Here is a 25122-nt window from a genome sequence, read left to right as displayed (position 1 = left end):
ATTTTCCTGGAACTTTAAGTACCTGTTTGACAGGTAAAACTCAGAGCTGGAGTTCTGCAGCTCTGAAAGTCAGTATTCCTACATTCAGCAACTGTTAAAGAAACCAAAAAGAGAGATCAGGCTTCAATAAGAGGTAAGAAAACCTGTCTGGAGGATTCAGTTAAACAACCTAAACACATGGAACCTAGAATTAGGAATGAGGTCTTGTAATTCTGTATAGTTTAATGTAATTCCAAGATATATTCCAGAGTATAGTGGGAAGATAAATAAAAAGTATTGGCAAAGTCCCTTGAGGATGGGAGAAAAAATATGGTATTATTAAACTTTCCCATGTGGGAAATCCCTGATACTCTCTTAAACATTAGGGACTTCCAAGTTAATAGGCTAAACCCTTGAGTTTAAGGCTTGTGTACTGATTTGAAAGGATGTATGTCCCCTAGAAAAGCCATGTTTTAATCTAAATCCCATTTCATAATGGAAGAATAATCCCTATTCAATACTTTATGTTTGAAACTGTAATCAGATCATCTCCCTGGAGATGTGATTTAATCAAGAGTGGTTGTTAAGATGGATTAGGGAGCTTCATGTCTCCACTCATTTGGGTGGGTCTTGATAAGTTTCTGGAGTCCTATAAAAGAGGAAACATTCTGGAGAATGAGGAAATTCAGAGAGAGCAGAGAATGCTGCAGCACCATGAAGCAGAAAGTCCATCAGCCAGCACTCTGGAGATGAAGAAGGAAAATGCCTTCCGGGGAGCTTCATGAAATAGGAAGCCAGGAGAAGAAGCTAGCAGATGATGCCATGTTCGCCATGTGCCCTTCCAGATGAGAAAGGAACCCTGACCGTGTTCACTGTGTGCCTTTCCAGATGAGAGAGAAACCCTGACTGTGTTCGCCATGTGCCCTTCCACTTGAGAAACCCTGAACTTCATCAGCCTTCTTGAACCAAGGTATCTTTCTCTGGATGCCTTAGATTGGACATTTCTATAGACTTGTCTTAATTGGGACATTTTTTTGGCCTTAGAACTGTAAACTAGAAACTTATTAAACTTCCCTTTTTAAAAGCCATTCTGTTTGTGGTATATTGCATTCTGGCAGCTAGTAAACTAGAACAACTTGCTCTTATGAAACTTATTTCTGTAACAGAGAAGCTAAGCCTACCTATAATTATGCCTAAGAGTTACTTCCTAAGAACCTCTTTTGTTGCTCACTTGTGGCCTCTCTCTCTAAGCCCAATTCTACAAGCAAAATCACTACCCTCCCCACTTTGTGGGATATGACATCCAGGGATGTCCAGGTGTAAATCTCCCTGGCAACGTGGGCATGATTCCTAGGGATGAGCCTGGCATCAACAATGCCTACCTGACCAAAAGGAGGAAAATAATGTAAAAAAATAAGCTATCAGTGGCTAAGAGATTTCAAATTGAGAACTGAGAGGCTATTTTGGAGGTTACTCCTATGCAATGTCAATATCTAAATATTCCTAAATGGCTATGGTATGCCAAGCCCCAACCAACAGTATTCCTGTAAAATAATACCCATTTATCTACCTGTGACTCTATAAAAATTTCACTCACTAAGTTTATTTCTTAGAAACCTAAAACCTCCAGATGGTTTCTGGGCCATATAAGTTCTGAAACCCAGAGTTACCAGTCTCTCCAAGAGCATCAACCAGTTGCATCCCCCTACTCTATAACATCAACACCCTTTCACAACAACATGAAGAAGATAGAATGGTCGTTGCCCAAATATCCCTAAAGATTGGGAGAGGGATCAAAGGTGAATGATGACTTAGAGAAGATAGGATTAACAACTGAGTATGACTGCTGAATCATTACACTGATATTTCTATTTAGTCTTCAGTGTCTTGGAGCAGCTAGAAGGAATCATCTGAAATTGTGGAACTATAACCCATACCAGACTTTGAAATTTGTTCTAAAACTACTTAGTAAAATGTACTTCAAAATTTATCACTTTTTATATATATGTTACATTTCACAATTTAAAAACCTGCCCTTATGAAAGCATTCTTCAAATTTTTTCTTAGTGTATCGCTTTAACCCAAACAAGCTGTAACGTGGTGTTGGATGTTCCATACACAGTCATGGCCATCACGGAGGAATGAGGCCTGAAGGAGTTTTCCATTGATAAAAATTACACTGTATCCTCCCATTTCATTTAGGGACATCACTCATTGTTTACACTGAATCCAGCTTAAAATTTAAAAAATTAAAGTAGGACAAAGCTTACATACATTTTGGGTTTACTCTCACTCACCAAATATAAAAGGGCAATGCTGCACTACTTCTTGCTTTTGGCAAGGCTCTTGCCAGGGGAAGCATGGGGCTGTGCCTGAGACTGCAAGTTGCCTATCCAATAGCCATTCTCTCCTTTATTTGTAACAAACCTAATTTTGTAAGGGACAGCACTGAGTGCTCCTCTAACAAAACGACATTCTCCAGTACCCCTTTCAGCAAGAGGAAGTCAAGTGATGCAGAGCAGGCCAAGGAGATTTAAGTAGATGTTACTAGGTAGGGGCTGTAGGAAAAGTTCTTCAAAAGGGGGCTCCTTTCAATACCATGCTTCCTTCTGCTCTTTGCCTTTTCTTTCCTTTCTGCCTATATTGTCTGGCAAGCTGGACAAAGATACAAACAACAGCTCCACACCAAAGATGGCTGGGTGGGAAGACCATAATGACATCATAGAAATGCCTCACCAACCCCAGGCTGCCTCCTCCAGACTTCCTATAATGAAAAAAGTAAAACCCCAATTTGTTTAGTCCACTTTTCTTTGGGTCTCTGTACTTAATAGCCAAACACAATTTCTGATACAGGAGTCCCTAAAACTTAAGATGCATCTTATGCTTTTGTCCATCACATAATATGAAATGAGTTTTATGAGAAGACTATTTTAAATGTTCCCAAATCTCAGATTTGCTCCAGTAAAATAACCTGGTAGAGAATCCTACAGATTGCCAAGCAAAAGAGGTCAAGTGCAACTGCAGAGACTTTCTTGTGCCTGGGCAGTGGTTAACTCGCTTTTGACCTTAAAACAGAAGAAAAAAATGAAAGTGACACCTCTGTCAAGTCATATCAAGTACCCAGAGTCACTGTAATTTCTGTTAGTATCATGAAGGAGATAATGAAAGAATTAGCAGGTATGCCATTTTTCTTCGACTTATAACTTATAACTGTCAGATACTCCCAGATCTAACCATTCAGTCAATCCCTGGTTTTCATTTGTTTAGAACAATCCAATCCCATTCTCAAAAGAATTCCTATTTTAGGAGTCCCTTTTTGAAACTTCAAGAGTTATATACTTCTTCAAAACAATAAATTATATAGCTCTCAGATTCAAGGTCAGTATTTGTTTCCATCAAAAGTCAAAAGCAACTTGATAGCAAAGATGAGTTATACACGGCCACATCAAAATTCACTCCACAATTTCAGGTCCTTATTCAAGGCAAACAATAACAATCTACAGAAATTTATTTTTAAGCAGATTTAAATTTGCCTTTCATTTTACTTATACAATTTGAATTAATTTTTTGGAAAACAATTATTAATTTTTACATGAAAAATCCAGTGAGAGATGTTTCTTTGGAATATCATTTTCTATTGCATGTATGTGAAAAAAATCAAGAACAAACATTATAGCCAAAACTGTTCATATTGGGGAGTATCTGTGTGCTTCCAAGGTCAGGAGTTCCATAGCTTTCATACAATTTTTTAAGAAATCCATGACCCTGGGAAATCATCACAGCTCTAGGTCTAACTAATAATTGCTAAACCTATGGAAAGATCAATGTAAGTAGACTTATTCCCTCATAATAACTTCTCAGTCCCTGAACTATCTGTGGACTTTACTCATATGGAATTGCAAAATCCATTTGCAGCAAAGTTACAACATAAATGAAAATATGGGTTCAAGTCTCAGCTCTACCACGTGATTTTGCATAAGGCACTTAATCTCCCTGAGTCTTTTATTTTATCCAGGTTATTACAAGCTCAACTTAAAGGAGGTAGTAAAGGTACTCTGTCAACTATATAATGTTCAGAAATGTAATATTGTTATTGCAGGGCACATATTGTCCTATAGATTAAGAAAATGAGGTTCAAGAAAGTTAAGTGATTTACCCAAGACCAGACAACTAAGAAGTGCTGGAATCAAACTGGACTCAAGTCCAGATAAGCCTTCCCTATCTCCCACTACCCTAATTCTGGACTCAATGTAAGGGGAGTAAATTATCATCCAGTGAGTCTTTTCTCATTATTTTACATATAGACAGGAGATCCATAACATCTCAGAGATGTACTAATTGCCTTCTGGATCATGAGCCAGGAGTGCAGCCTACTTCCAGAAAGAATATGTGGAGGTCATCAGGAGACAGTCTCAAATAATCTACTGTGCCCTGGAAAGATGTAAGAGGGACTTCCCTCCTGACAAAGGCTGGGCAGCTACCTTATGCCCACAGACCCTGTAACCACAGGTCTAGATCAGAGTTTCCCACATTATAATCACCTGAAGAGCTTGTAAAAAAAAATATATGCTGATGCTCAGATTACACCTAAGACTGACAATCCGAATCATTTTAGGTTGGGACCTGGACATCCGTATATTATTTTAAAACAAACCAGTAAAGGAAGAAGTTGGAGTCACTGGGTAGCCTCAACTATGTAGATGGTTGTTCTGCCTTCCCAGCCACAATCTAGAGAAAGCGGGACAGAAAAAGACTAATAACTTACATTAGTAATAATATTAAGCACCTCTCCAACAACCCTGAGATGTTGGTGCTCTCAATCCCAGAAAGATTAAAGAATGTGTCCAGATTATTAAGTGGCAGATCTAGGTTTACTTACTTCCAAAGATTTTCGGCTTCCACTAAGCTCTGCTGCCTAGAACATCTTGAGGGGAACCTCTGAGACAGGCAGAGCTAAGCATGAATCAACGATCATGCAGTGAGGGGCAGATGATCCTCACTGCTGAAAGCACATAAAGGTTTAGCCACTCCATCTCCACGGGGAATGCTCTGAAGAGAGGTCAGAGCAGATGCAAGCCACCTACAACAGAGGCATGCTCTCAGAGGTGCTCCGGATGGTTCTGCAGGCCCTGTGTCAAGCAGCAGCAGCTGTGCAGACACCCTCTGAGCATCTCAGCAGAGGCGAGGCTGAGCTACCGGGACAGTGGGATCCACAACGACCCTCCATGTGGTGGCAGTGGAGAGGAGGCTGTGAGGTAACCACCATCTTCCTTCGAGGCCCATTCTCCCAGCTGCTGGGAATGTCAATGGCAGACAGGCCATAGCTGTCAGCCGCCTCAGGAGGTGCCTTGGCTGCAGCTGGTTTCCTGGATCAAGGTCATGCTGCCTTCCTGGGACAGGCTGCATTCAGTAACCGACCAGCATGGGAATATAAAGGCCCGGGCTCCTCACCCCAACTTGGGACAATGCTGATAGGCCATCCAACCTCCAGAGCCTCCCCCACTTCCCTCCCCAGTGTCCAATCCTGCTCCCTTCCCTTCCCTAGGAGTTGATCCAAAATCACTTTCTAATAAGCTTCCTGAACACTAATCTCCATCTCAGAGTCTGTTTACCAGAGCTTAATCTGCAAAAAGCAGCCTGTACCTCCCTGCATCAGAGGCCAGAGAGCAACTGGGAGGGAGGTCCACACGTCTGGGGAGAGGGGATAGAGGGTGGGTTTGACAGATGCTGGCCCTCAGGTGTGACAGAGCCAAGCAGTGGAGGCCAGAGGATATGGTCCCAAAGGGGCTTCACAGTCTGCTTGGGAAGATGGGGGGAGAGAGGTGGAGTGGGGAAGAGGAGGGTTGAGTCCCACCCAGCCAGGGTGGCCTACAAGATTTCATCTGGTTTCTATCTGTTCAAACAACTTACAAACATGGGGAGAAAAAAGTCTTTCATCATATTGGAGTTCATCTCAATATCAAACTAAGTTTAGCTCTATGTAATAAAAGGATGACGATATAGAGGCCCAGAGAGGGCAAGGGACTTCCACAAAGCTGCCCAGTTTACAGGTGGGGGGGCCAGGACAGAAAACAGGCAGTCTGACTCTGTCATTTTAGCTCTTCATCACTGCCACGCTGCCTCCAATAGCAACCCAGGGCTACCCCTGAACTGCATTAGGGAGCCCAGAGAGGGCAAGGGGCTTCTTGAAGCATCACTCTTTGTCATGGTGATGCTCTGTGCGCCTGGCACTCTGCCAGGTGCCAGACTTACTGTCACCCCTCCTGGGAATGTATGTATTTTGAAATAGGTCAGTGGGGTCAGAATAAAACTTATATTGAGGTGATGTTCCTGGGCCACCTCCCCATCAAAGGAGCCTGTGGCTTGGATGCAAAGCACCTCCCTTAGATGGCTTCATCCAACACAGCTCAGCAAGGCATCACTCACCTGCTGCAGATTCAGCTCACAAACCTGCCACCCAGGCCTGAAAATAAATAGCACACCACAACCAGCACTACTAGCAACCCCATGACCACTCCACCCTGCCCCATTTCCATCCCCTCTTCCCACCAGGAGACACCTAAGGGTCCCCGAAGGCACTTGTGAATTCAGCAGACCTCTTGCAAGCCCATCCCCAGTTCCACACCCCCTCCCAGGAAGGCACCGGGGGTCCCCCCTCTGTGCCGGATGCCACAAGCTAAGCCACTAGTGTCCCCAAAGCACTGCTCTGGCTCTGGATAAAACTGAAGTTGTCAGCATGCTAATTAGGGACCATGAGAGGTTGAGCACACTGATTGACAATTAATGACACCATCTCTCTGTTTCCTACTGGCATATTATTAATTCATTGGGCCTCTGCAGCGGGGCCAGAGAGATAATAGAGACTGCGAAAGTTCACATTCCAATCTGAGGCTGAGATGCCGAGGAGGGGTGTGAGGAAGAAGTGCCAGTTCTCAGGGGCAGCGAGGGTACAGTGTGGGGAAGTCTCCTCCCACAGACCTGCTTCTCTAGGACTCTACCTACAGAATAAAAGTGCAAGTTTATAAATACACCTGCAAGGAGATCTGCTGCCGCACTGCTAGGAATGGCAAAGCAACTGGAAACTCGCATTGCAAGGGGACTGCTTGAATAAATTACATTTCAGACGTGCTAAGGAATATTATGCAGCATTAAAGAGAAACTGTGAACATCTTTCTAGAAACTGACAAAGAAAGATGCCCATGAAATATTGCTAATTTTTATTACTTATTTTTATTGGTATATATTATATATTCACATACCATGTAATCATCCAAAATGTACAATCAATGGCTCACAATATCATCATATAGCTGTGCATTTATCATCACAATCTACCTTTTTTTCCTTTCTTGTGAAAAATAATATATATACAAAAAAGAAATAAATTTCAAAGCACAGTACAACAATTAGTTGTAGAACAGATTTCAGAGTTTGGCATGGGTTGCAGTTCCATAATTTTAGGTTTTTACTTCTAGCTGCTCTAAGATACTGGAGACTAAAAGAAATATCAATATTCTGATTCATCAATCACACTCATTTGTTCAACCCAACCTTCTCTGTAGAACTCCATCAGCACCCTTGATCTTTCTCCCACTCTTTAGGGGTATCTGGGCTCTGCCCTTCTAACTGTTTCATGTTGGAAGGGGATACTGTTAATTTTTCAAAAGTGAAAGAAGAAAAGAAAAATGTAGACCTATATGTATAATATGATGCCATTTTCTGAAGAAAGAGAGGGAGGGGGTTAGGAAGAGAGGAACAGCGTTTTCCCAGCACAAGCACAGAAATAAGGAGCGGAGCACCCATGATGGAGAGGAGCTGGGGCACAGGCTTGGGTGAGGCAGGAAGTGGGGTGAAGGTGGGACGTGGGGCCACCACTGCCCCCACACCGAAGAGCACACCCCCAGGGCTGACCACAGTTCTGGCCCAATCTTAGGAGCCGAAAGGGAATTACCTAATTCCTGTTTTCTTTATAAATTTCAGAAGGCATGTAGGTTCCTCTTCATCACCAGAAAGTTGAAGAGGTTACATTTTAAAGTTTCGTTTTGTTTTGTTTTGTTTTGTTTTGTTTGGCATTGGCAGGCTCAGGGAAGGAGGTAGCATTTTAGTGGGAGCAATGAGACTGGGTATGGTATCACGTATGACTACAGGTATCACGTACGACTACAGCGTGTCTGCAGGGAGGTTCCCAGGCAAGAGATGGAGAAAAGGAAGAGAGGCAGAAAAGAAAGGAATCCCAACCTCCACTCACACCCCAACCCTGCATTTATTCATTCCCTCTGTGCTTTGGGCTTTGGAGAGAAAAAGAAAAAGATGATAAAAGGAGCCACAAGCAGAAGAGATGAGGAAGAAGTGGTATGGGGGAGGTAAGAGCTCAGCTAGAGTCCCCAAGAGGCACCATGTCCTGAGAGGAGGTACTGCCATGGAAAGAGCAGGCCTGCCCTCAACATAACCGCTGCCAACATAATATGTACCTGTCAGGAACTTCAAATGAAAAATACGAGGCAATGTTCTTTACAGCCTTGTTTATCACTGTGCCTAGAATATCATAGGTGTCCAACTATATTATATATACATGTATGTGTATATACACATTCATTGTATGTACATATATGTATGTGTTCAACGATTTCACATAAATATAAATATATATGTACAACATAAATACGTGTGTGTGTGCGTAATTACCCAAAAAAGCCAGAGCAAATTCCTTCAGCACTGGATATTTCCTTTTCCACATGTGTCTTCATCTACTAGGTCACATGCAAGAGTGAAATGCCCTTGACCATCATCTGCAGCCATGTGGCCAGGTGGGGTCCTTGAGGACAGCAAGGTGGAGCAGGACATACGAGGGGCTGGGGGGACCCTGGGCTGAGATGGGAATCCCGGGGGCTCACCCTGCTCTGCCAAGGCCCATTTCCTTACCTGTGATACATCGCCAAGTGGCCACAGGGAATTCCCGCCCCTTCCAAGCTTCCATGTGAGAACACTGTAGCGCAATACATAGAAACAACCACTTGAGGGCACCAAAAAACAGGAAAATTTATCTCCAGAGCCAAACAGGGAATGCGGCAAATTGGGCAGCAGACACTAGAGGGCCCCGCCTTGCCCATGTTCTTCCAAAAAGGTGCCTAAGGAGACAGACTCTTTAGCTCTTGACATGTTCAGAAAGCTTCACCTTCCGAAGATATCCAGACATGGGCAGAGTGGAGGCAGCCTGGCAGGAAAGGACTGTCTCGCCTGCCCCTCAAAACAGAGACAAGGCTCTGAGGGGAAAAGGAAGCAGAGATATCGACTCAGCCTCTTTCCAATGGCTAAGGCAGATCCTCTCTGAGAACCACGCTGCAAGGTTACACACGCTTCTCACCAACCTCCTTGGACTTGGGCTCTGAAAGGAAATGCAGGCACCATAGACGTGCACCCTCAATCCCCCTAAGCCCTGGCTCTGGACTCTGGGCTCTGGGCTCTGGGGAAAATGTGGGGACACTTCTGCATTTTCTCGGGGCTTCCATTAAAGAGCGGAGAGGCTGTACACTCATTCTTGATGCCAGGCTCTGAGCAAAGGGCTGGTCATGCTGGTCATGCTGCCCACGCAGCACTGCCAAGCCCAAGAAGGGTCCTGGCTGCAATGCAGGGAAACCCAGGCTGCTCAGCCTCGCCGTCCCACTTATTCCCACAGCCTGATCTCTAGGGGAAGCTCTTCTAGAACTGCTGGAAGGTTCGAACGGCAAAACAAGGCAGGAAAAGGAAAGTCATTAGAGACCAGACCTAGAAAGAGAACCTTTTTTTAAAAGATTCCCCAAGGATAGTAGTGTGGTGAAAGGGCCCCACCTTACAGCAAATCTCTAGGTTTTACCCGAATTGTGTCACTTCCCAGGGGGGAGCCCAATTCTCTGGATTCTCAGTAGCTTCCAGTTCTGCTCAGAATTCCAAGAAGGCAGGGCATATGCTACAGGTCCCTTCTTGGCTCACGGCTTTAAGTGTGTTGCTGGGCTAGTGAAAACACAGTGTGTTGAAGGCTCGTGATTTCTGTCTTCACTTGGCACATGTTCTGGTTTCTACAAGCTTGTTATAATACAACCCCAAGAGCCTGAAATATTTCATCTTCAAATGAGGGGGGTCGTATTATGCAGGGCTGCAAACTCAGTGCCTTCAGGACCAAGCAGTTTATCTAAAGAAAAGTGAATGAGCCCTGCATAAGACAGGAGGGAGTGGTGGGAATTGTAGTGACCCGGAAAGTCACGCCTCTCCTAAAAACATACCAATTTAAATTGTATTAAAATATGGGCTCATCCACCAATGCTTTTCCAATAAATTCAGCCCATGACTCTTACAGCAAACACAGCACAGTTTGTAGTAGTCCAAGAACTGAACCAAGTAGTGCTTGATTTTGCCGGCAGGTGGCAGCACATGGAATGACTTCTCCACTTTGACTACATCTGCCTGGCACTGACTGCCTTTCAAGAGGCCAGAAGGAAAAAATTGTGCCAACAGCCTTAAAATTCAAGCAAGAAACTCCAAGCTTAAAACTTTTGTTTCTATATATATATATATGATATATATCATATATATATATCATATATATGTATATTTATTTTTTGGAAATGTTTCTATCAGTACAGTGAAATCAAATTTAAGAGACACTGGCTCATCGTTAGTTTATTATAAAAGAGCAACATGGAAATTATTTACATAATGGAAGATTTCAGAACTTCAGTGGAATAGACAGCTTCACATACATCAATAGTGATGTATTTCACTACATATTACCCAAGAATGGCAGCATCTCTATATAAGAAATAATCCTTATCATCTAGAACCACTTTGCTGCCTCCATATTGTGGGGGAAGAACTTCATCTCCAGCTTTCACACTAACTGGTTGAATGTCTCCACCCCTTCCTTTGGATCCCAGTCCAACAGCTACTGTTGCTTGTAATACTTTTCCTTGAGATTTTTTCTGGAAGCATAATGCTGCCTTTGGTTACAGTTTCAGCTGCAGTCCTTTCAACCAATACTCAGTCAAAGAAGAGAAGAAACTTTCTAAATGCCTGTCCTGCCGTAATTCGTCCTCTGCTCACACCCCTCTGCTGTCAGGAACTGCAGTCTGGCCCTTGGGATACGAGAATGTGGAGAAAACATGTCCAAAGCACAAGCGCACTCACTCTCACCACAAAACCTTTGTTTCTTCACAGAATTTGTTGTAGATGTCAGTTGGATATTTGAGTCATCATCTCTTCCACTCTGGCTGTCCTGCCCTCTAAAAGCCAGCATAACTACAGGGCAAATGAGATAGAAGTGGGACTTACAGGGTTGTTTCCTGCAGGCCTTTTCACTCACCACAGTCCACCCCACCTTACAAACAGAATGAGTTGTTCATATAAAGCTCCAGCAATTACTCAGACTCTCAGGACCTTGAATTCCTTACCATAAAACAAGGACTATATGATGATGAGGATGGATAATATGCATTGAATGGTTACCATGGGCCAAGCACTCACGGCAACCCAATGAGTAAGTACATTTGTTACCCCAATTGGACTGATAAGGAAATTGAGGCACAGTTCAGCTGTCCAAAGACAAACAAAAAATGGTGGAGTCAGGCTCAAAACCAGGTCTAATTTCAGAACCCACGTTCTTAACTCCAACCCCAGACTACTTCAAAGATCCTTCTGCTCTTAGACGGTAGAAACACTTGCTAAGCTGGGTTTTCCTGTTATGTTCCTCTGATGAGTACAGCTGATTCCAACCCTGATGGCACCCTCCGCACCACAGACTTCACCAACACGCAGAGGTCCTACCTTAGACAGCAGTGTTGAGGGACAGGCTCCTGTGGTGGGGAGCTGCATATCAGGGGTGAGAACAGCCACACTAGGTGTTTTACAGGTTGTTTATCCTTCCCAACCAGTCAGCAAGGTAGCCCTCCTCATCCACAAGTAACAAATGAGGAAAAGGAGGTTCAGAAAGGTTGGATATTTTCTCAAAGTCAAATAATAGGTGGTTCGGTGGGACCAAACAAGTTCTGAAGGAAGACAGTGCCCACACAGCTTACAACTCAACTAATCTGGGTGTCCACAGGCCAGGAGGCTCCACACCCAGGACTGACCCTGGTCTAGAGCTGGAGCCCCTGGAATCCTGAGCTTTCCAGACTAGATTGGGTCTGCCAGCCAGAGGCCGCATGACCTGTAGGTAATAATCATAACCATGCCAACTGCGTATTCACGCATTCATTCATTCATCCACATACTTACAGAGAGCGCGTGAGTCACTGCTCTCACCACTGGGGATACAAAGTAGACGCAGTGGTCAAGGTCACCGTTCTCACGGAACTTATCCTCTTTTGTGGGAGACAGTCAACTGCATACAGTGATGTGACTCAGTGGCCAGGTGTCTATTTGAGACGATATGGTAAAGAGCAACCTCTCTGAAGAGGCATCACTTAGATTCAGGTCTAACTGGCAAGAATGAACCAGCATGGGAATGTAAAATGGTACAGCCTTTGTGAAAAGCCATATGGTGGTTCCTCAAAAAGTTAAATACAGAATTACCACATGACCCATCAATCCCACTTCACAGTATATACCTAAAGAGAGTGGGAAAAGGATCACAAACAGATACCTATATACCAATGTTTATAGCAGTATTATTCACAATAGCCAAAAGCTGGGAGGGAAAGTGTCTATTAACAGATGAATGGATAAACAAAATGTGGTACATACACACAATGGAACATTATTCAGCCATAAGAAAAAATGATGTTATGAAACAAACTGCAACATAAAAGAACCTTGAAAATATTATGTTCAATGAAATAAGCAAGGCATATAAGGACAAGATTGTATTATATTACTTATAACGGATGACTAGAAATAGCAAGTACGTGGAGATAGTAGATTGGAGGTTACTGGGGGAGTAGAAGAAGGGAGAAAGAGGGAGTATGTGTTTGTAAAATTTAAGTTTTTTTAAATTTTTAAAAAAATAAATCAATGAAAGGTTGCTCTCAGAATATGCTAATATTTGTATTTTTTCCTATTATCTTGGACACTGAGGCTTAGCTCCTAAGAAAAAAAAAAGTTAAATTACTAACTCACACAGCTAGAAGAGAGAAGTGCGTGGATTTGTACATAAGTACTTCAATTCAGAGACTAGGCTTTATATAGAATGACCATATATAGTTTATCATCCAAACTGACACAATTTTGACAGTGAAAGGTTGGGGAAGGGGGAAACAAAAGGAAATGCAAATAAGCAGTAGACTTTAACTGGTAAATGTTTTCCTATGGGGGTAACAGTTAACAATTGTGAAGTTGCTATACATAGCATTGGAATCAAATAATCAATTAAATAGGATGGCAGATGGCAGGAGACAGGTTTCTCACTGTTGGAGTGGACTACAAATAAGTCAGAAGGCTAGAACAACCCATATGCTAATCAACTAGAGTTAGAGACAACAGTATGAACTCATGATTCAGTTAATGTAAATATAGAAGGCTCCACAGAGAAATATTTATAGTAGCTAGGTGTGTATGCACAGATTAGTATACCCACAGAAATTTCCTGGCATTATCAACTGAGAGGGTTGGGCAAGGACACACAAATAGCAATGAGCACACTTAGTTTCCAGATACAGATTTTAAATGCTATACTTCAATAAAAGAAATGAGGAGGAAAAAAAACCCAAGAAGAATGAACCAACAGTGTGACGATCTGGAGAAAGAACCTCCCAGACAGGGGGAACAGCCAGGGCAGAGGACACGAGCTGGAACAGGCCTGTCCTGAACAAGGCCACAGGCTGGAGCGTGGAGGTTGAGGGAAGAGAGCTAACGATGAGGTCAGGGGTCACACAAAGACCAGGTTGTGCAGGGTTTTCTGAGCCAAGAAAAGGAGCTCAGATTCTCCTCTGAGTCCACAGGTAAGCTACAGAATATCACGACATGGTATACATTGTTTCTGAATCTCCCTGTTTGTTGTATGAATAGTTTGGTACAAGGAGGCAAAGATGTAAGGAGGGAGCCCTATGAGGAAGCCATTGCAGAGATTCAAGGGACAGCAGGTTGGAAGAGATGGGTAGTAGTGGGAAAAGGAGGAGGGGTTAGTCTTAGAAGATGCTTGGGAGATGGTGTTGCCAGGGCTTAGCAATTTATCAGAAGTGAGGCAAAAGGGAAAGAGAGAAATAAAGGATAATTAGAATGTTAGGCTTGAACAGGTATGGAGATGGTGGAACCACTTATGATGTGGGAAGGACTGAGGGATGAAGGTTGGGTAAAGAAAGGTTCAGGAGTTTTGCTTTAACCGTGTTAAATTTTAGATGCTCATAAAACCACAGCTTAGAGATGCCAGGCAAGCATTTGTGTACAGGGATCAAGGGTACTAAGGAAACCTACATTTGGGTCAGCTGCAGGTATGTGGGCCTGTTTCAAGTCACCCAGAGAGAATGTGTAGACAAAGAAGAGAAGAGGCCCAGAGTAACCCTGGGGCTTACCAACATTTTGAGGTACACACACACACACACACACACACCCCTTCCAGTCCAATAAATGTGGTCAAAATTTACAACAGACCTGATACGTAGGTATTATCACCCACCTCCACTTTGCCTGAGGCCCCACAGTTTACAAGTAGTGTCATAAAACTTCAACCCCCAAAATAAGTATTACTGGGTTCCTGTCACTTGCTAGAACTGTGCTAATTATAACAGGGGATGCTAAAGTGGGCAGGATGCCTTAGCAAGTGTAGACCTTGGACTCAGAGGACCTGGTGTGAATGCTGGTTCAGCCCCTAACCTGCTATGTGATACCAGGCAAGTAACTCACATCTCCAAGCCCTAGTTTCCTGGTGTGTAAAAGAGTGTTGTTGGGTGTTTTTTTCATTCCTCAAATATGTATTAAAAATCTATTATGTGCCAGGAACTGTGTTAAGTGATGGAGACACAAAGGGGAGCAGACAAACTTCTCTGCTTATAGTCTAGAGTTGGACACAGACCTGTAAACAGGCAATTACAATAGAATGTGATTAAATGTCATGATAACAGAGATGCCATTTCCATCTTTATGGTGTAAGTTGTACCAACCTACGCAGACTTAAGAGTTACACATAATTTCCTTTCTTCCATATCTATATGCAATAACAATCACATATGAAGTTACTGTGCCTTATAATAGTGCCTATTATTTCCATTAGAATAAGATATGCAAAGCACCTCGTACATAGTAAGTACTCAGTACATGGTGGTATCATTATGAAGACATAGGTTTTCGACCCAGCACCTCCTCTAACTATGGGGCTCAGTTTTCCTCTTCTGTAAATCAGGAATAATAATAGCCAGCTCGTGCTTGCTTCGGCGGCACGTGTACTAAAATTTGAACGATACAGAGAAGATTAGCACGGCCCCTGTGCAAATATGCAAATTCATGAAGTGCTCCATATTAAAAATAATAATAATAATAATAATAGCCAGCTCACAGGGTTATTATGAGGGCCAGGTGACATGGAATATATGAAAGCATTGTGTAAGCTGGAGGAAATTAGGCTAAAGTACTAGTAAAAAATGGTTACATCTCACTCACTAAAGCTGCAATACTTAATACCCAAGAAACACAGTGTTAACCAAGAGGTTCTCATAACCCATATGCCCAGCCTCAGGAAAGCTCTCAACAGATTCTTTGGGGAAAAAATTCTGCACAAGAAAATTTGCTTCACCTGAAGCTCCTAAAGTACGTCCCATAAGAAAATGGTGACTACTTCACTTCAGGTTTCCTCCTACTCTCTCGACTCCTTCTACTCCCGTCATCTAAGATATATTCGCTCACCCAGCCAAAGGCAAAAATGCTGGAACCCTCCCCAGTTGGTTTCTAGTCTGCTTCGTGCATCACTAGAATCCTGACTCAGTGCCAAGGATACGGGGTGTGTAAAGCTGGCTGTGTGTGTGTGTGTGTGTGTGTGTGTGTGTGTGTGTATGGTGAGGGGAGCAGAAAGTGCACATGGGCTGTCAGCTGTGTGGGCAGTGTCCAGGACCTTGGGAGGGACTGGAGCTGAGGGAGGGGCAGGAAGCTGTGAGGGCTGCCCACAGAGCATCCTTCCTAATTCCCACTGTAACAACTCCGTACCCAGAGAAAGGAGCAGGCAGCCCCTTTCCTAGTGCCAAGGAGAATCGTGTATATATAATATGAGCCAGGAGAAGCCAGAAGGCACAAGATAGAAGGGAATAAAAGGCTCCATCTCTCTGAGGTATACAGTAGACACAGATTGCTGAGCAGCCCTGAAGAAGGGGAGAGAACAGATTCCCTGCTTCCTCGGTTGGTTGTGCAATTGTGAGGGCCCTGTGCAGTCAGTAACCTGCACAACCACATGGCTGACCCTGACAATTCAGCTGCCTTCTTTCAGGAAGAAACCTGATTGGAGCAGGTAGCAATTCTCCTTAGTACATTTATTTTATCATTCATTCAAAAAATATATTTGGGGAGCCAACTATACTGACCACTCTCCTAGGCCCTGCATCCTAGAGATAAAGTCCCTGCTTTCTAGAAATCTGCACTCCAATGTGGGACAGACAGACACAACACAAATGTATGTGTGTGTCTGGGCTGGAGAACCTACAGTAGGGGTTATGACAAAAAACAAAACAAAATTAAGAGAGAATGGGGTAATGCTATTTCTCTAGGATGACCAGGAAGGTGTCTCTGAGCAGAGACCCAAGCATTGTGATGGAGGAGCCAGGCAGGGACACAGGGAAGAACATTCCAGAGGGAACAGCAAAGGCAAAGGCCCTGAGGTCAGCGTGGTCTGAGGTATCCACACAATGGCAGGTGGCTATGAGGATGGACAGAATGAGTGGGGGGAGAGATTAAGAGATAAAGTTAAAGATGCAAAGGTGGGGGTAGTGGGCCCAAGAGGCAGAGGAGGGAGAGTCTGCTAAGGACTTTGGGGTTTGTTCTGTGTGAGGTGAGAAACCACTAGAGGTTCTGAGCAGGAGACTAATGTGATAAATTTCTGAAGGATCAGTGATGGAAACTATCTGTACTATCTTTCCAACTCCTCTATAAATTAAATAAAATGAAAAAGAATCTTCGCTGCAGTGAGGGAAACAGGCTGTAGGAGGAAGAGGCAGAAGTAGGGGTAAGGAGAGTGTTAAGAAATTACAAGTTACTTAAACTCTCTGTGCCTCAACTGTAAAAAATGGGGAGAATAATGGCACCACTCTCATTGGATTGTTACAAGAATTAAATGAACTAATAGGTGTAAAGTACTTATAACAGTGCCTGGCAGCTACTAAGTACCACATAAGTGTTTGTGGAGTAAAAATACAAGGTGGCTTGAGCCAGGGAGCTAGATTAGGCCATGTGACAGGCACTGAGTGATGTGACACTATGTGAGACAGTCTCTGCCCTCAAGCTGTTCGGAGTCCTCTTGGAAGATAAGACAGGGGTACATTAAAATATGGTAATTCTGAAAATGAAGAAATACAGACTACCAGGGCAGGAAGGTTTTCAAATGGACATCTAGCTCCTCTCACTCATGTTTCAAAGCCATGATGAGATGACTTACTCACGGACAGTACTAAGTCTGCCACCCTAAGACTTAGACCCACCTCTCTGGACACCCCTACCCCAGGCCAGTGTGCTTATGTGGCACAGTACTGGTCAGCTCAACAGGTGGCTGAGAGTGGAAGGATTGTGTGAATTGGAACAAAAGGCATTGTGCCAAAAGGGTTGTGGTACTTAGGTTCAGGTGTCAACTTGGCTAGCTGATGAGCTGTTTTTCTGGACTTAAATCATCAGCATGTGAAATTCATCTTTGGCTGATTGCATTTGAGGTTGGCTAAGGGGAGTGCCTTTTGTAATGAGTGAGGTTTAATTTAGTTAGCTGGAGGCTTAAAAAGAGAGGACAGAAGGGAGCTCAAAACAGTAAAGCCCAGACTATCTTATCTCAGCACTCGCAATTCAGTGCAGATATTTGGAGATGCAAAAAGGAATCACCCTAGGGAAAGCTGCTGGAACCCAGAAGCCAGACAAGAAGGCCAGCAGACATCCCATATAACAGAGAACCTCAGATGAAAGCTAGCTGCCTTTCCTCTGTTGAACCATAAATTTTTAACTAAATAAATCCCTTTATTAAAAGCCAATCCATCTCTGGTGTGTTGCATTCTGGCTGCTTTAGCAAGCTAAAACAGGGGTCAAAAGCATGGATTCTAGCATCAAACTGCCAGGGTTCAAATCACTACAATGCAATTATTTTGGGGAAAGTCACAACCCTTCTGTGTCTCATTGATAAAATGAGAATAATCATCATACCCATCTCATGATTATGGTGAGAATTAGCATGAGTTAATATCTGAAAGAGGCTTAGAATGTTGCTTGGCACTTAGAGGGTGCTATATGAAGTTTTTATTATTATTGAAAACAAATAGAGCCAACAGATGAAAAAGAAAGAAGCCTCCTGCAGTCTATGCCCAGCTCCTCTCTGAATCCCAGGAGCCTGGCACACACACTAGGCCTCACTGACTGAGGGAATCAACTAATTAACGCCCATAGCAAAAGACCCCCAGAGGTCAGCTCACATACCTAAACTTGCACTATCCAGAATGCCCACTGAAACCAGGTAGGTAAATTCTGCCATGAGCACCACCTTCAAAAAACACCCATTACTGGTCCTTTTGCACTGATGACATCTAACAACTCAGCTATATGAGGCAAGAGGAGATGAAGACACACAGGCCGCAGGATATGCAAACGTGCAGAATAAACACTGGTATCCAAAGGACAAAACAAAGTCCTCACAAAGGGGACAAACCTGTGGCGATTGAGAGATACCACCTTATTTTAATTTATGACTCCCAGAAATACAAGCCCCAGTCCTAAACAGACATTAATCAGGTTCAAACCAGCCTAAGACAGAACATAAGTTCTTTTACTCTACACAACAAGAACCGAGATCAAGTCATGGGTGGCCACAGGTCTTGCTCAGTCTCTTCCATCTGGATAAGGAGACCTGCTCCAAAAGTAATCACTCCTTCAAGAATGGCATCAGAAAGAGTGGGGTTAGCAGCAGTTCCTGAAGGAAAGGCAAGAGAGATGATTCATGTTTTGATGGATTCTTCATCACTTTATAGAGTTCTTTTCAGGGAGAGTCAGTGTGACAGACTCCATTCCTTCTCCCCAGGATCTTATAAAATATGGGGGGTGGGGAGGTCGGAGGGGTCAGGGGAAAACTGATCGACCCCCATTTGATATTGGCAGACCCCAGAGGTTCAGTGCAGCCCAGAGCTGTTGTGTTAGATCCGGGGAGCTGACCGCAGGGCCCTCCCTGGGCGGGTCAGACCCCTTATGGTCCCAGCAGCAACACGGATACACCGTCCTGCTCCTCCCTGGCAGTCTCGGTAAGCCAGTCTGTTACCTGGGGAAGCCGCCGCCCACCCCAGGCCGGTCCCAGACTACCTCGCTGGGTCCCGGCCGCCCAGCACCGAGGCCCCCACCCGCCCCGGGGCCCCTACTCACTCCCACTCCTTGCGCCGGGCCTGCGGGGTGCTCTGCATCTTGTGCGCCTCGTGGGCCTTGATGATGTCGCGCTGCTCGATGAGGCCCCCGCGCCGCCGCTTCATGACCTCCGGGCTCACCGGGAGGAAGGGGCTGGAGCCGGCCTCCAGGGTGGCGCCGGCCTCCCAGCCGGGGCCCTCGCCCTCCTGCACCAGGAAGAAGTTGTCGAAGCCGGAGGCGGCGCTGCGCGGGGAGGCCGGCAGCCCGCCCGCCTCGTCCAAGGCGTCGGCCTCGAGCAGCGCACACTGCTGGGGCCGCCATGCCTCCTCCTCCGGCAACGCTAGCACGTGGCGGCGATGGGCCGCGGTCCCCGGCTCAGGGCGCCCGCCCGCGGCGGGGCAGGGAGGCTCCGGCAGCCTGCGGCCTGGGCTCGGTCCACGCATCTCGGGCACCATCACAGAACATTGCTCTGCGCAAGGGAATCGTGGGTGGGTGAGAGAGAAAGGGATGGGGAAAGCAGGAAGGGTTGAGAGAGGGGGATGGGCAGGAGGGAGAGAAGAGAAGAGTGGTTAATGAAACTATCCTGGCGGGCAGGGCTTCTGGCTTGCCCAGGGCTACACTCCGGGGACTGGCACACAGTAGGAGCCCAGAAGATGATGAAATCAATAGCATCCTCTGTGGACCAGACCTTGGCTACGTTTGCCTTATCCAAAGTTGAAGTAGACAACTCTTGCCTTCATGGAACTCTTCACAGTGTAGGGCAGAAGACAGTGATTAAAGAAATATTAGAGAAATAACTATACAAGGCTGTGATAACTGCATCAGGGCACTACTGTAAAAAGAGGTGACCTCCAAAGGCTGCCCATCTGAGCCCCCACCACAAGCAGCTGCCGGGCTGTTCTCTCCCATTTTGGGTGAAAGAATCCCTCGAATCCCCTTCCCAGTGTCCACACACCCCTCATGGAGTTCCACCCACCACCTGCTCTGACTCCCACACTCACTCAGGACCAGCTACAGGGCTGGCCTGTTCTTGAGAAGTGGGTCCCCTCTATGGGTTGCTTCCTCCTTTCCTAATAGTGCTTGTTTTTGTTTCAGGATCGCAGAGCATTTATGAAATCAGGTGCCCCTGCCAGCAACCCTGAGGCTCCTTTTCCTTTTCCATGCCAAGGATGTGGCCAGATTTGCCACTGAAAGAAGTAGCCATTCAGTAAGCATTTACCGGGGCCTTGGCATGGATAGGGCCCTGTGCCAGCAGGATGCGCGGTGACTGAGTGAAGCCTGGCAGTTCCGGGCTCATGGGAAGGGTACCTAAGCCAGTCTGGGTGTGGGGAGAGGGCTCTGTGGAGGCAATGACCCTTAAGCGGGGTTTAAACTATGCATACCAGGTGAGGAATTGGAGAGAATTATAGGCAAAGGAAGAGCAGGTCCATGAAGGTTTCAGGGAACCCAAAGGAGTCAGAAAAATTGCCCATAGCAGACCTGATGTCTGGGGGACAGTCATTGTGGCCTGAGAGTTGCTGAACTTACCACCTTTTCAAGATAATCTGTTCACTCTCCCTCCCAGCCAAGAATTCTGGAATTCCCAACATCCCCCTCACCCACATTCCACACCACAAGCAGCTGCCCCCAGGAGAGGATGGGACGCACAAGCTCTGTTAGCCATATGAAGTGCCACTTGTCCTCCATGCTCTGAGGAGTCCTGGCATCCAAATCACCCAACCAGTGTCACGTGAGTCCCCACTACACACTGGGGCCTGTGCTGGGTCACTGGGCTTCCAAAAATGCTGCCCTCCAGAATCACCATCGCCAGCCCCCACCATCCCTGGGCGGGAGGGCAAGTCAAATTGCAAATCATAAAATCAAAAAATCATTAACATGGGCAGGAACTTTCATGTTCTAACCCAATTATGCTTCAGATGTTAAAAATGAGATCCAGAGAAGTAGAAACTCATCCAGGGTCACACTGCCAATGAAAGGCAGAGCTAGGAGGGAACTCAGGTGTTAAGTCCTAGCTCATAATTTTTTCCACTGTATCAACCACATTGTCTCTGCCACATAAAGCAGGATCCATAGAAGCATCTTCTACACCCCCCACATTATCTAAGTAGAAAACATGAAAGAAAAGGCCAGAATGCTTTAGTGCATATGTGGTAAAGCCTGATGTGAATGTTATATAAATCCTGGCTTCCCTGGAAAGAGGACCCAAAGGTCCCATCATCATTTGTGTCCTCCTCCCTTTCTAGCACCTGGGCTGGTCTTCCCAGCCCTGCCAGCCTGACACCCGATGCCTGGGTGTTGCTGGGCCAGGGGCTCCTGGGATATACTGGATATACTTGTCTCCCAAGCCTGGGTCCAGGGAGCAGGTGGAGGGAGGAAAAGGGTCCAGGTTGAGCTTGGTTGGGGGCAGAACTGAAGGCAAAAGACATTTTGAATTCTGCAAATGGCTGGGTGAGTCCCGAGAAAGAGTGATTCATGTTCCTCACGTTGTCATTCTGTCTCAACTTCACTTGATGGATTTTAAAATTATCCTTCATTCCTACGATGTTTAAATGTCTCGCCCTCACCACGCACATGCACACACCCCTCCCCAGGCTGCTCCCACTCCCTCCCCCATCTCGAGGCAGTCTCAGGCTCCAGCACCCCACAGCCCCCGCTTGCTGGTGTCCCTCCATGACAGGGGCTCTGGGAGCTGGCCCCTCACTTCTGTCCTGTTTGCCCCACCCTCCCTCTCCTGATGGCGATTCCCCTTCCAGACACTTTGCCAATTTGCATCATATCTTTGCCAGAAGTACAGCAGCAATAATTTGCACTGCAGAGCTCCAGCTTCCACGGAATCAATTTTATGAATATCAAAACATGAAATTATCTCATCTTCCCTTTAAGAATTCCTGTTAAACAACCCTTCTATTATTGATATAAATGTTCATCAGGGGAATCTGTTGCCCCCACTGCTTGCCAAACCGGCCACTCCCGGGTCTGGTTGTCCTCACACTGAACAATCTTCCATCTCAGGCAATTCAGACAAAACAGAGTCTCCATCTTCCAAGGAAGGGCACTTAAATCTACTCTAAGTCTACCCTCAGCCCAGGCCCTTGAATTTGGTATTCCTTGAGTTCCTCGGATTGGAAATTCTATCTTATTTGTCTGCATCTAGCACTTAGTACAGAGGTCAACACATAGCAGGTGCTTGTGGTGATCATTAGTGCTGACTGGCAAATATTCTGGTTCTCCCCCTATGCGCCACATAGGAGGATGTGCTTCCTGGTTCCTTGTGGCTGAGTGGGCCACGTGACCGTTCCGACCAATGAGCTGTGAGTGGAAGTGATGCATGCCACTTCAAGGCAAAGCCTTTAAATGCCTGTTCAAAATCCTCTACGGCAGGCTTAGCAAACTTTGTCTATAAAGTAACAGATAGCAAAAATTCTGGACTTTGCAGTCCATACCATCTCTATTGGAACTACTTCTTCAGCTCTGCTGTCGAGGCACTGAAGCAGCCAGACAATATATAAATGAAGGGGTGTGGTTGAGTTCCAATAAAACTTGACTTACAAAACAGGAAGGAGGTCAGTTTCTGTAGTTTGCTGACTCCTCCTCTATAGCACTCTTTCTCTCTGCCATAGTCATGGCAATGTTCCAGATGGTAGCTGTGCCATCAGCTTAGCTATTAGAAGACAAAGATAAGGTGCCAGAGAACCTCTAGCTAAACTTCTATGGACATAGGACATGAGTGAGAAATAAACTTTTTTTTAAGCCGCTGAGATTTTAAGGTATTTATTACTGAAGCAAAACCTGGCCTATCCTGACTGATACAGTCCTCAAAGAGTACTTTACTAATAAACTGAGACCCACTTCCAGCCCAGCACATTCTTTGGAGGATAGCCAGTCCTGCCCCAGGTCAGGAAAAGATACACTCTCCACTCAAGACTGGTGGAGATAGAAATTCCTGAGAGGCCTAACCTAACCAAGCATGGAAGGATTCCTAAATGTCAAGAGCCTCCTCTCCAGTCTACATCCATACCAGCTGAGTGATCTCAGGCAAGTTAACCTCTCTTGCCCTAGTTTCAGCATCTGTAAAATGAAGTTAATAATAACACCTGCTTTTATCTGTTTTTTTGGGAAGGATTAGAGATAGAGTACTAAACAGAAAGCCTGCCATATAATAGGGTCTTGGATATTACTATCATTCAGTAAGAGTCTGAGTGCTACAGGCAGGCGACTGTACCAGCTGGCCTTTCAACTACATCTGTTAGATTCTATCACCATCACTCAGTTTATGCCATGGGGGCAGTTTCCACAGAGCACCAGGCAAAAGGAGAAAATGGAGATCCACAAAACAGAATTAGGTGGATACCCCAGGTAAGATGCTTCCTGAAAGCAAAGTTGCTCTCCCATGCCCTCCACCCCCACCCCTTAATGGAAGGAAGGGGTACAGGCAGAGCAGGTCCTGCTGCTCTGAAATACTGGCCCAAGAAAGAGGAAATGCAAGCTCCCCAGGCCCCTGTCTCATTCCTCCAGTCCTTGCTTTCCACCCACCCCTCTTTTTTTATTTTCTTCATTGCTATGTTTCGCTAATGGGCAGGGGGTGTGATTTTAAATTATGAGGTCCTGTGGAGGAAAAGGGCCTAGTGACACAAGTGCAGCCCAGCAGTTCAAAAAAATCTCTTCCATTGTGTGTCAGGGGATAAGAGGGTTCGAGGTAAGGCCCTTCCTCCTCACCTCTACTCCAAGCACCCTGCACTGCCAGAGATGGTTGAACCATCAGTTATATTCTTCCCTCTCTCCAAAATCTTCTTTCTCACCCTTCCGAGTTAAAGCCAAGATTAGATGAGACGTCTCTCATTCCCAAAGGCAATCTCCTCAGTTAACTATAGATGTAATCGGGCATAGATGCAATCAATTTACCGATTATCTAAGTGCACGATGTGTCCTCACAGTAGCAATAAGGCCAGTGCTTGCCTGACTAGACAGCTAGCCAAGTTGATACACCAACCTAACCACCACATCCACAATAATATTACGTCCTTTGCACCAACTTTGTGTCACCTTTTATGTCCTATCTAGAGTTTTAATTTTTACTTATCTATATTCAATTGCTTTCAAAATAATAACCCCCATGTCCCCCCAGCCTACAGGTGCATCCACCATGAGGAGAACACCCATCCGCCTCCATCCCACTGCTGCCCTCCCCCTCCACCCCTCGCCTTCCAATTGCTCCAGAATGTGTACAGCCTCCACGAGAAACAGAAACATCTGGGAGTCCATAAAGCTTATGCTCTTGTAAACTTAGTCTTCATACTTAGAAAATTTTGAGTCCAACAAGGAGGAAGAATTCTCCGTTGCCTACAGCACCAAACGCCGTGGTCTGGGAGAGAGTGGACAGAAATGGGACTGATGGGCACTAAAAGGCAAGTGAAGGGCACATGGCATCTCCAACTGGCTCTCAGCTACCCCAGCTCTGTTCTCCTGGATCTGCACTGGGCGAGAAGAGGGCAGAAGGGCCTCAGCTCCCAATTGTTAGAAATTAAAAATCACAAGAAGGAAACTAGTTTGAAGGTATGATAACACACAACTAAGATACTATGCTGAGTTCCTCTCCAAAATGATTTTCTTGAGAAGAGAACTAATACAGATAATGGGTTTCTAGCCCAAACCAAGAGAAGGCAGGGCATGATCCTA

At 45.2% G+C, this 25122-nt stretch overlaps 1 protein-coding gene, 1 non-coding gene and 1 pseudogene across 2 annotated transcripts in view; 1 reads left to right on the top strand and 2 right to left on the bottom strand.

Moving 5' to 3' along the window:
- The window catches only part of CACNA1E (calcium voltage-gated channel subunit alpha1 E), a 422025-nt gene extending 402415 nt beyond the window's left edge, over positions 1–19610 (bottom strand). Inside the window, exon 1 of the mRNA XM_077157177.1 lies at positions 19468–19610. Within this exon, the coding sequence (XP_077013292.1) occupies positions 19468–19571 (104 nt within the window). The 5' untranslated portion in view covers positions 19572–19610. The remainder of the gene's footprint in view (positions 1–19467) is intronic.
- Positions 5632–18589, bottom strand: LOC143679062 (10 kDa heat shock protein, mitochondrial pseudogene; annotated as a pseudogene).
- Positions 15303–15404, top strand: LOC143681904 (U6 spliceosomal RNA). The gene has a single exon (XR_013174951.1). It is a non-coding gene; the product is annotated as a U6 spliceosomal RNA (small nuclear RNA).
- Positions 19611–25122: the final 5512 nt, after the last annotated feature.

The sequence above is a fragment of the Tamandua tetradactyla genome, chromosome 4, assembly GCF_023851605.1.
Source record: "Tamandua tetradactyla isolate mTamTet1 chromosome 4, mTamTet1.pri, whole genome shotgun sequence".
Lineage (NCBI taxonomy): Eukaryota > Metazoa > Chordata > Mammalia > Pilosa > Myrmecophagidae > Tamandua > Tamandua tetradactyla.
The sequence above is the reverse complement of the archived record's forward strand: the minus strand, read 5'-3'. Positions and strand labels throughout refer to the sequence as shown.